Genomic DNA, 12,539 nt, shown 5'->3' on the forward strand with positions numbered 1-12,539 from the left:
GGGAGCAGAAGACATACCTAGCCCCAGGGCAGCAGCCAGCCACCACTGACATCTGGCCTGAGGCTTTAGCAGCTGGTTTTAGAGAAAGATTTTTGGTTCTGTGATGGAGTAGGAGAGCGTGGTCAGATTGCAACGCTGTAGCTAAGTAAATTTTAGGTTTTTTTCCAGTAATATAACTATGAAAAATCCTTCTCATGTTCCCCATTAATACTGCTACTAGCAGACAGGCAGGAGTCCCAGCGTGAGCCAGGTCTTGCTAAGGAGGTCTGTGTGTACCACATTAGGGAGTGCACCACTCACACACATTTCGGATCATTCTAAGTGATTTGTCATGGCTCCTGTAATGCTGCAGAGCCAAACATACCTACATCTTATTCAGAGAAGGCAGCAAGATCTAGCTTTAACTTCAAGATCCTTGACTAAAAGAAAAGAAGACCAGTAAGCCCAAACCCCTGCTTCTGGGCACCGAGCTGCCCTCCTGCTCAAACACTGGGCGGGTGCTGTGCTGAGAAGGACTATCATTCTTGGATGGGGCCGTGAAGTCAAACATCTCTCACTCACCCACTTGGTCACTCACACGAGCAGCATAATAACAGACCAAAAAGAAACCTTTACCAAGGTTTATCTAATCCTCCATCCTCACCTGCACTTACTTCTAAAGTCACTTCTCCCTTTTTAAGGTGGGCCTTACTCCAATGCAGAAAGAAAATGGTCTGGTGCATAGGACAAGGAAGAGCAGCTTCTGTTCTTCCCCTTGACTTTAGCAAGGCTTTCAGCACAGGCACCCAAAATATCCTTATAGCCAAAGTGGTGAGATAGGGACTGTGCCGCAGCAGCCTCTGGGTGGCCGTGGGCCAGTTTGGTTGTATGTACAGGTTTTCTTCCACTTAACTCCCCTTACACACACCTCTGCTGTGTAGACCCCAAGGTAGGATGGGGCCTTGGCTCTGCAGTGAGCTGGCTGCCCAGGAGAGGGAACTCAGATGTTAGCTCTCAAATTCCTTGTGATACAGCCAGCCAGCAACTGCTCCGAGTGGGCAGAACACACCTCAGAGTGGTTTTTTTTTCCTTAAATGCATGGATTTAAATGCAGTGAGGATTTTTGCCTGTGCCCCATTGCTCCCACCTCAACATACACCATTTTCTTATATCAGTCCTGACTCTGCCAAGACATTCCCAGCTCTATGTAGAGGAACAGAAAGCTACACTGGCGGTGCCAGGCATGGAGACATCTCCTTTCTTCTGCATAGCTTGTGGACGATGCTGTGTTACAACAAATTTGTATCCACATCTAAGCTCGCACAATGAACCAATTAAGGACCCATGATCTTTCATTTCAAGTATGTGGCCGAATGTTTATAGGACAGTCTAGATTTTAATCCAAACTTTCCTCCCGTGCTGTCAAAAGGGCATACAATCAGCACATCTGAAAATCAATACACCTCATGGGGCTTAGTAACTCGGTTAATCAAATACCGCAACCATTAGCTTTTGCTCAGCTTCTAGTTAGCTTCAGAGCATTCTCTGCATAGTTACAAGATTATAATTGTTAGAAAAAAGGAAAGTGGGTGTTTCAAACATCACAATCCCTATGTTTTTTCATTGTTTGAGCTTCACCTTTACTGCAGCTTGATTTTCCTTCCATAATTGCTCATTAGGTCTAAATCTAGAGAAAACAACCCCCTGGCTGTCTCAGTGATTCCGGACAGTCGGGAATGCAAGGCTATTCTAGGGCCATCTGTTTCACTGCAGGAAAGTTTTTAGAAAACAAATCCAGACAGTGGATTCATTATAAAATAGACATAAATTATGAAGATAATGATGGAAACAAATCCTATGAAGACCTCTTAAGTACCTGGCTGCTATTACTGTTATTTTTTAAGTCATCACTGGCTACCTACATCACATGAATAATACTATAAGTCACAGATGCAAAATCACAGAGATTGGCTTGTGAGACACACTCTGGCCACAGAGCAAAGTGTGTAGCAGAAGAACTTTGTGGGTAGCAGAGGAAGGACTAAGGAAAGGTGAGATGCAACAGTTTTCCCTAAGTTAAATTTCTGATGAATATCAAACCTTAGCTTAAGCATCCTTCTTTGGAAACCTGGACCAGGGACCTCTGTCATAAATATTCAAGGATGAATTTTAATCCGTACATTCCCTAGTCTTCCTTCGTTTGCAGTCCACCAGACTGCAATTCATATGGTTCTAAGGGGACTTGTTATGTAGCCAACAGCATGCCTGGAAATAAATTCCAAACTGAACAAAGTTTTATGCAACCTTATATTTTCAAAAGCGTCTTACAGTAATCTGTAACCAAGCAGCAGGAGAGACTTCTAATCACCGTAGTCCGTGCTGTGCTGAAATTAAATACAGTCCTATTTCATAAAAACCTGTGGTCACTCAGGGACATCAGTTTCAGTCTGCTTGAGAGGCATGTGTGCCCAATCCAAAACCAAAACAAAAGTGTGATCTGACTGTTGAACTCATCAACAAGGCTGGAGACCAGAAAGGATGGGCAGCATGTATATTTCTCTGCATGAAATCTCCTGGTAACGTTTGCATGCAAAGCGGACCTCAGCTGCTGGGGCAGAAGTCTCGGCAGCAATGTTGCAAGAAGCTCCCAGAATCCAAGGCAGACTTCTTCAGATGTTCATTGCCAGGTTGATAAACTAATACAGGAAGAAAGATCAAATTTACAATAAATTATTGCAGGCCTTTCTCCCTTCCTCTCCCTTTCTCCTGATGGAAGAGAGATGTTCAAAAGCAGTGCCTTCACTCTGAACCCCCCACTGCTTACTTGACTTTTGTGTCCTGCCTTAGGAGAGACCTGAGCCAGCATTTACTTTTGTGCTTGGAGGGAAGGAGGCAGAGCTCTCCAAGCACTAGATGCTGATAACAGCAGTGATTTTATCTGCATCCCAGCAGTCCACACAGGCTCCCACATACACTCTGCCAGGGAATTCATTCTGCCTTGCCCCAGGAAGCTTTGGGTTAGTGCAAAATGATAGACAACCCACATATGCAACAAGGAGACAAAGAGAGCACAAGAAAATAAGAAGCCTGTGCTGAGCAGTGTGAGAAGCAGATGATGGACATACACAGGAGAGGCTGATTTGATCCCTGGGGGACAAATCAGGGACAGTGAATCGCTGCTGGTTCCCCTTTCCCCCATCAAGAGCAGGCACCTGAGGAAGGAAAAACCAGAGAATCTAGAAAGGGGGATGGGAAGTTGTCAATACACCAGAGGGCAAGGAAGGAAGGAAATAGCATGGAGGAGAGGCAATCAGTGCATGCACTGTAAAATCCCAGCCCTGCTGAATCCTGCAGGTGCCCCCTCCACTCTCACGGCCATAGATGTCACCTGAAGTGTCATGCAGAAATACTCCAGTTCTTACAAGTGGACAAAGCTCTAGAGAAGCCCCATCATTTTGTCAGCGTTTCTGAAGCTGTGCTCATACCTCGCCTATATTCAGGTTAATGAACTCCTTGTTTTTCACACTCAGTGCTTGGAATACTCCTGAAATGAAAAACAGGACACCAGTGCTATAAATACACCTCATTCATATTCATACATGAGCTCCCCATCCCACAGTGGGTGGCCGTGCCAGGGAGAGGGAGGGCCTGGCGCAAAGGCGGATCACTTCGGATTGCTCGGTGGTGGTAGCTGCTCTGACAAAGCAAAGTCCTTGCAAGAGGCAATGTCTGGCTGACTTAAGGCTTTTCTGCAAGTCTCACTTCAGGACTCGACTGGAAGAGGGTGTCCTGGGTGTGCTGAACAGTAGGATTCGGATGATACTCCAAAATGAAGCCAAGCAATTTGCCTTTCTTTATATATCTTGTTTAACTTTTCCCTCTCGGTAGTTTACTACTTCTGTTGCCACAGATCAAACCAGAAAGTGAAGAGAAGAACAAAACAAACCAAAAAATCAGTGAAGAAAGTTGATTTTGCTTCTCGTAGAGTTGCATTTGATTAGAATTTGGAGCCACACTAATGAACCCTTCAGCTTTTATCCAGCCATTTTACTTATCTCTACTACTGCTGCTCTGGAACGAGAGTGAACCTGCGCACAAATGAACTGACACCTAGGGTGCCTTGAGCTATAGGGCACCATATCTTCAGCCAAAAGCAAAGTTATGTAAAAGGTACAGGAGATAACTGTTCACGTGTATGCCAATTATCCCTTTGCATTAGGCACAAGCAATATTTGAACCTCGAACTTCTGTGATCCCAAATTAAGCTCATGGGTGAGCCACAAGAAACTAACATAACACGGACTTTGCCAGCATTCTTCACATGCCTTCTATGTTGCTGCAGAGTTTATGAAGCAGGCTCTTTTCACATGGGGAAATTTTCCATTAGCAGCAGAACATTTTTCACTTTACAGGAGAAAAGCCACCCTAAAAGCAAATGCTAAATGCAGCTCCTTTCTGTTAGCCATGTACACACTTGACCTCAGATATCGTGCAATATGCTCAACAGTAGCCGAAAGTGAAACATTTTTTTTTTTCAGAGGAGAAGAAATTCCAGAGGAAGAAGATACTCACGACTTGCATTCTCTAAGCGAATTAAGCAGTTCAGAAAATCATCAAATTCAATCTGGAACTGTTCGTCAGAGTATCGGAGGACAACCAGTTGCAGCAGGTAGTTGTTGAGCTGGTATCCTTCCCAATGACACAGGCACAAAGGAAAAGTGAGCAACCTTGTAGGCCAGGGAAGAATCTGCAGACCTCTAGCAACTAGTCTTGAAAACCAGTTAATGGGAGGATACTCTGTGGCACACACCCATCCAGAAAACAATCTGGCCACAAAGTTCTTTAAGCTTGCAATGAATAAAAAACTCTGAACAAGAAATTTTGCAGTCACTGCAGTGTCTAGCCCATGCACTTTTTGGTGTATGAGGGACCATTCTGTATCGTTGAAATTTGGAGGGATTTCTGCAAAACTGGGAGCTTTAATGAAAAGAATTTGTGATGAAATACAAATGCACTGACTGCTCTGTATAACAAACAGCTCGCTCACTGTTCCTCTGACCCTTGAGTAGAGACAGACTCCGAAGTGGTTTGTTTCAGGGTCTAAAGCTGCACATGTGCAGCCCTGTTGTAACAGAGTTCAATAAAAATGTAAACATTCTCTGACTGCCCTGCAGTGCTGGGGATATCTGGGGCAAAATTGGTCCACTTAACGTCCTCTCTAGGTGCCCAAGTCCTCTCTGGGGTTTAGAACTCCCCTCTTTTCAGGGGTACCTGGCCTGCATAATTGGTTGCAGCCGGCTTCACCCACAGACGATCTGCCCAAAAGGTTTCCCAGATAAAATGCAATGCTTGTCTTACCTGCAGCTTTAAGAGCGCTGCGAAGCTCATAGGAGGACATGGAGCCAGATTTATCAAAGTCAAATTGAAGAAAGATATTCTGTTATGAAAGGAGCACATGGAAAGCTCAGTATTTGCATACAAAAGGGAGCGCAGATATGGCATAGAAAGGCAAGGGGTTTATCTCTGTGTAATGTAAGCATTTAAGAAAGCTGGCAAGACTTTAGTCTAGATACAGTCTGATTTTATAACTGGAGGAGCAAATCTGGGTCCCAATTCTCTTTGTCATATGAATAGGTTGTTGTGAAACTTAAACGTACTGCCAAACCCAAGCATTAAAAAATAATGAGTTGGTTTTCATAAAATGTTCCATGATTTCTTAAAAAGTGATTTTATCTGGGAAGGATGTATTGTTCTTTGTCTTTTAGCTCTTAACTGACATGTTCTCTTAACCTCTTTTTCTGTTTTTCTGTATAATTCTGAAGACTAGAGACAAATTGTTTAACAAGAAGTTAAGATTGTCACTTACTCATTTTCTTCTAGGTATAAAAGATCTAAACAGCAACATTCATGATACAACCAAAAGAACTGGTACAAATGGTTTGAATTTTGACCTAATTATTAAGTAATTATTAAACTGGAGTTAAATTCCATCATTTTAATGAGACAACAAACACAAGCCTCCCTTGGAATATGAGTGATTTAGAGCTGTCATCACATCCAGCTTCAAATTTTCCAGCAAATATACATGCAAAGCTTCCTACAGGATACAAGGATCGCTCAAGCCCCCCTTGTTAAAAAACAGTGTGTCCTTTGTTAAAAGCGATGTGACATTATTACCCAGAAAAAGTGTTTGCCATTTCTGGTGGACTAGACATGAAACAGAGAACTGCATATTTTGAATGCTTGGAGAAAGCATCGATTCAGAAGAAACTATTAATGACCATGGGGAAACAATTATGATGTCTTTATTTGACTATTCAGTCTGTGGCCTGATTCTACAAGCTTACTTATTCTTACTGCCATGGAAATGTGTTTAAAATTAGAATCAACACTTTCCCAGGCTTCAGTACAGTGGACTCCTGAGAAATCAATAATGGAAATGCAATGACTTAGGAAATGATTGTTTCCTACTAGTCATGAATCATCAATTTCTTCTTCCGTACAACAGCAGTAATGGAAACTCCTTTAAGTTTTATTTTGATTGGCTTGCTTATTAGTGCCCATTACATTTTTTATCCCAAACGTAGTTGATTTGCTTACAAAAATCTCTGTTATTTCCAGAAAACCATTATGGTTTAGCATCACAGAAAGCTAAGAATGTCTTTGACTATCCAAAACAAGCCCCCACACTTTTAAAACAGTTGTTTTGAGTTAGAACTCATGGCTTATAAACACTCCTGTCTCCATTTTTGTCTGCGCACACAGAGTAAGCTATGCAGGAAATAGCTAATGAAATGGAGAAACAAATACAATGAATAATGTCACCTACTATCCATTTCTTCATTTTTTCCCAGAAAATTTTGAACTCATTAAATTCCAGTTTCCCGTTGCCACTAGTCTGGTAATCTGAATCAAGGAAAAGGATTTGTTATATGAGGGTCCAAATTCTGTCTGAATTACTCAGCACTGCTCCTTTAAGCAGAAAATGTGAAGTTGCCTGGAAAGCCTATGGTGCCACTGAACCCAATACTGGGATTGCTCATAAGGTGCAGTCGTGGCTGTGGCTGTGCTACTTGGGGAACATTATGTGATATAAAAACACAGCTGAGCAATACAGGCTCCACAGGAGAAAGACAAATTGTTCTAAGGCAAGAAGAGCTTTGGTTGTAAATGGCATATAAATGATTCAGAGAATTAAATTACCTAATTCAAACAAATTGCTACTGTACTCGAAGGAGTTAGTCAACCAGTGCGCTATTCAGTATTGTTATCTAGAGACCACGCTTTGTTGCAATGGCTCTATCAAAAATTAATGGGAGTGGTGGGGTGGGGTTGGCAAAGTCTGGTCTTCATGGTCTGGAAAAAAGGTCTGTATAGCGGGTCTGAGAGGCAGTGACTAGATTTGCCTGGCCTGCCCTGAAGTGTGAGGGTCTTCATACCTGTTTTACTGAGTTACTGATGTCACCCAAGCACAGCTCACTTGCAGGACGGGGCACTTGCTCTGGAACGCTGAGCAAGGAATGGGCCCATTTGCCTTCACCTTTCCATCCCCCTTGCCAGGACAAAGCTTGTGCTCAGATGGACGCTAGCTCCGTCAGCATTCACAAAGGTCAAAACGTGCCAAGTGGGGTCTAGCTAATGCCTGCCATTACTGAAGCACCTACACTGTTGGCATTTGGAGGGTACCCACAGATCCCATGCTGCAAAAAGTTTGTCTTTTTACCCAGCCAGATTCTTCTTCCTGGGCTCATGTAGAACTTTGCCCTCGCTCCATGCCACTGCATGGTGACTGTAGCCAGGGAATTCAGTGGCATGTGACACGGCAGGGACTCTGCCAGTGTTGACCTGGGTTTGCATTCATGTCATTTTGCTCCTCCATTGTGCTCCAAATACCATGTCCAGAGTGAGATGGTTGTGTTTGCATTCCTTGTGCTTCCAAAGCAGAGGAAGAGATGTCTCCCCATTTATTCAAAACTATGCAGAGATTTGCTTGGAAGCATTGCAAATCATGGAAACTATTTAGTTATATCCTAAATAGTAAACCTAGGACTGCTGCCATGCTCCTGGGTCAAGTGCACACCCTGGCTCTGTCCCAATACCATGTAAGGATGAGACAAGAACATGGACCAGCTCCCTCCTGAAGCTTGGTATTTAAGGGAGGAAATTTAGGACTGGTCCTCTGTTTCTTATTGCATATGCATGGTGACTGATCTGCACGGAATTTTAATGCTATGGACATAGCTTTAACAGGGTACAGTTTTGTCTGGTTTGGTTTTCTGTTAGAAATGTTTGAGAGGATGTTACCTCTGTCATGGGCTGGAACAATGAAAGCAAAAGATAAGAGCTTCTAAGCTGAACAAGCAAGATGTAAACCAAATATTAGATACTTGCCTTGTTAGGACTGTATCTGTTATGTCTCACGTGTAACAAAATTGTCTGTCAGGAAAGCACACCGCAAAAAATAGCTCTACCTGAGCAGAAGCCATGCTAAGCAAACTCAACAGGCACCAGAACATTGCAAAGGATGAATCTGGTGGAGGAGTACCCAGGGCTGTGATTCATCTCACCTAATGTCTGAGCAGCCATTTAGCATCCCTCACAGTTAGGTGCATCCAAGATGATAATTATACCACCCTTTTCACTATCTACAAAGGAAGTCTAGAAAGCCAGATTAGATGTAGACACCTACACCACAAATGCCTAAATTTGGACAGACAACTCTCGCCCACATGTCTGCTTCCTGGAGTTCCAGGATCCAGCTGAAAGACCAGATTTTCCAGCTTTTAGTCTGCTTGTCAAAATAACCACAGCTTTGATATCAGTAATTTTCAACACCCTGCTGAACCTTAATTTCTGACCCTGTCTGGTGAATTTAACCCTCCAGACAACAGACCTTTCTTGACCTATCTCTTCTAGACCTTTTTCAAATAAAGCACAGCTTGAAAAATGCACTGTTCTATACAGAAGTAATCTGAGAATTACTTTTAAAAGTGGTCAGCATTAAAGCATCTGTCTTTAAGTCTGCAGCAGAAAAAGGTCTGACTTGAAGCTCCTAACCCTAAATTTCTAGAATGAAAATCATGATACAACTTCCATATAATCTTTTTCTTTGGGTAGTGTTTTGGCACGACATTACCACATTCATCTCTGGTGGTTGCTATGACAGGTTCCAATGCTATGGACAATTACATTCACTATTCACTTAGCCTCATGAGCACGTATTTGAAAGGATACATCCATAAGAGAAATGATATTTCGGCATGAAATGAGACTTAAGTTCTTGAATTTGATGTTCTTTGCTGAAAAAAGACAATAATAAGAAAGAAGTCATTGGGTAAATCTGCCTTTTATAAACTGAAAGTAGAAAACTGGTTTTCATAAGCAGAGATAGCTGGCTCTTATTCCTCGTAGGAGGACCTGTATGGTGGAAGATGAAGACAGCCCTTACTATAGAGAAGTCACAGTCCAGACAAAAGAAGTATTTACTGAAGATATGACAGGAAATACTGTCCTTGTTTTGTGTATCAGGAGATGAGGTTCAGAGGACACCAGGTTTCCCATTATACAAAGGGTCTGTAGCAGGGTGATGAACTACATTCAGGTCTTACAAGTCCCAGCCCAGCACCTGTCTTTCCACAGCAGAGCAGCAGTGCAATGGAGAGCTGGTCTCACTGAGCTGGCATGGATCATGCTGGAGGCAGGGCAAGCTCGTGGTTAGATCATGGACGCTTTCCTGGATCTGCACTGGCTGGCTGGAGGACACCAGGCAGGAGTCATAACACAGCTTTTATTTTTCCACCTGTAAGTGAATTTAATGGCAGCTTTTATAAAGTTCTTTACCGCCCTTAACTTAGAGCACTTACTTTTTTCTAATACAGCATTCAGAACATATTTGAGTTCTTCCGCAGCTATCTCCATGTCCTAAAGTAAAAAAAAAAAAAAAAAGAAAAAAAAAAAAAAAGCGCAGCATCTGTTACTTGAATGCTTCTGTAATCAGACATAAGAAAAAACACAGAAAGCACAAACATCACCCATCTGTACTTTATTGCAACTCAGGAAAAGAGAACCATACAAAACCCCCCAAAAGGCTAAACACTAAAGGGCTGGCGAAATACAAAAGTGCTGCTGTGCACAAGACTGTCTGAAGGAGAACTTAAACAGTAACCATTGATTCAAGGAAAAGTAAACTGCAGCTGGACACCGAACCAGGTAGGCTTCCCTAGAGCCTGAGCTCTAGCTTTGGTCCACCTGCTTGCTCACCGGGGACTGCCCTCTTCTCCATCTAGACACCAGGCGTGGTGACATCTGGTGCCCAAAGAACACACTACAACTACGCATTCTCCTCCCCAGACACGTCATTTTCATTTCACCTGGCCCTGGGTGGGAACAGAAGTGTGTCCCCTCTTTCTACACCTTGCTGTGGCCCACAAGGGTTTTGCACTCACCTTTCCTGAAATCTGCGCAAACAGTGCCTGGAACAGCTTTTCTTCTTCCGTTTCTTGTGGGCTTGGGGTTGGGTTTAGAGGCTGCAATGTCAACACGCAAGTCATTGTAAGAATTGTAAAACATGACATTTGTCCTGCCCATAGCCCCTGGGTGCATCAGGGGACTACAGTACCTCTTAAAATAAGGATACACATGCTCTCGAACATTGCTAGACCTGAGGCCTCCCAACCATCTAGCTGTCTGAGGGGAGCCTCACCTCCTCATTTCCTTCACCCACGGGACTGTGTAGTGTGCCATTGTCCTGGCTATGTCAAAACCTGGAGCACCCATCCTGGAAAACACCACTCCTCTCATCCCACCCCTGCACCACTCTGCTTCCCCAGTCCATGCACAACCACAGCTCTACAGAGCTCATTCTAGCGGCATCATCCAGGGACCCCTCTCCCTTCTTGAGAGCACCAGCCAGAGGTGGGCGCACATTGGCACATCACTCAGCGCCATCCTGAGCCTGGATGCACTTTTGGCTGGCTGCCAGCTCAGTGCCTCAGTGCCCTCACAAGGGTGTAGAGTCCAGGCTTCAGTCTACACTCATGAGCAGAGAGATGCAACGGTGTAGAGCCACTGCTGTAGTTAGGATGACCATGTGAACAGAGAGCAGCTCTTGGGCCAAAAAAATGGGGGGAAAGAAGGCAACAGCACAGCACAGGAAGCAGAGAATTGAGCTTCGTTTTCTCTACCCACAGAAGAGCCAACATGGGTGCTATTTAGTGCACTGTCACCAAAGTGGCACTGGTGACACCGCTTGGCCACTCACACTTTTTTTTGGCCGTATATATGTTCCTCACTTCCTTCTGCACAAGTTTGGATGCAGTCCCTTGATGGTACTGGGACAGGGGAACAGATTTACCTTGCTACTGAACATGGCCCTGGGATCCCAGGAATGGAGATGCACTTGTTAGCTGGTCCCCGGAGGAGAGCTTTCGGTAAAGAGGGACACATGAGAACCTGGCTTAACTTGTTTCCATGGGAAGGCACACCACAATTAATGGCTTATTTGCAGGGATACACTTAAACAGGAGCTGACTCAGATTCAGCTGCAATTACTGCTCAGCAGGCAGACCAGGACATTCAGAAACAAAAAGAATTTAATCATTTCAGTAGGCACACATATGTATCAAGCATTCCTTCCTAAGCCCTGAGGATACTGCTAAGCAAAATAAGGATATTTGTATGCAAAACGAATGTAGGTCTGTGGACATTCTTTTGCCTCTTATTTTTTCATAATAAATAAAATTCTAAAAGGTATGAATGGCCGTGTGCCTCCCAGGTGCTAACGGCTGGGCTTTCAGCCCACCCAGGGTGGCTGATAGCCACCTCTGGTGCTGGCTGATGCCGACTGCCTTGAAGCAAGTGCAGAAGCATAGCAATTATGATTTTGATACAGCTCTTTTACCATATTCAGCAGAACTGACTGCTTCAGTCACATACACAAAGCTGGCAATTGTGTAACATTCCTGTGAAATGAACGTGTTTTAGCCAAAGACAGTAAAAGCAGTGTGTGCTGGCTTCTGCTGAGCTATTCTCTTGCTATTTTAACTCTGTAGACTTACCTCAGGGAGATCAATGGCAACGTTTTCATCTAGATCCCTGGAGAAAACAAAACCTTATTCGGTATCTGAAGATATACAACATCTGCCTAGGGTGAAAGTTTGCTTATTACATTTTCCAGAGGTGAATGATAAAACTGCATTTTTTACTGAACAGTTTAAGTTTAGATAAAATTCATCAGACAATCAGATATTTGCACTGTTTAAATTTTGGTATAAGCCCTTAAAGCAGACTTTAAGCAGGACTCAGGGAGGGCATAGCTGTGCATGCTGTCTGCTCAGGAATTAATTTCATCCTTTATTCATTGTGAACTCACTTTTTCCTCAATACCCTTTTTTAAGATAAATTTCTCATTTGGATAAACTTTGGGAGGAAACAAATACTGCTGCGTTCACAGATTCCTGAACAGTACCAGGTAGCTAGCAACTTTTCCTTGTCAAGCTTCCACCAGATTCACCATGGCAAGCCCTATTTCCTCAGGTTTAGCAAAAATGGGCAAATGCAAA

At 43.4% G+C, this 12,539-nt stretch overlaps 1 protein-coding gene across 1 annotated transcript in view; it reads right to left on the minus strand.

Annotated features, from left to right (window-relative positions):
• Positions 1-1,395: 1,395 nt before the first annotated feature.
• CAPN9 (calpain 9) overlaps positions 1,396-12,539 on the minus strand; it is a 34,065-nt gene continuing 22,921 nt past the window's right edge. The window contains exons 12-20 of the mRNA XM_080389309.1: positions 12,036-12,072; positions 10,425-10,505; positions 9,843-9,900; positions 9,214-9,278; positions 6,809-6,877; positions 5,338-5,416; positions 4,552-4,668; positions 3,465-3,523; positions 1,396-2,675 (exon numbers count right to left, since the gene is read on the minus strand). Coding sequence (XP_080245435.1) covers positions 2,649-2,675; positions 3,465-3,523; positions 4,552-4,668; positions 5,338-5,416; positions 6,809-6,877; positions 9,214-9,278; positions 9,843-9,900; positions 10,425-10,505; positions 12,036-12,072 — 592 coding nt within the window. The 3' untranslated portion in view covers positions 1,396-2,648. The remainder of the gene's footprint in view (positions 2,676-3,464; positions 3,524-4,551; positions 4,669-5,337; positions 5,417-6,808; positions 6,878-9,213; positions 9,279-9,842; positions 9,901-10,424; positions 10,506-12,035; positions 12,073-12,539) is intronic.

Source organism: Falco punctatus (assembly GCF_963210335.1).
Source record: "Falco punctatus genome assembly, chromosome: 5".
In the NCBI taxonomy this organism is placed as follows: domain Eukaryota; kingdom Metazoa; phylum Chordata; class Aves; order Falconiformes; family Falconidae; genus Falco; species Falco punctatus.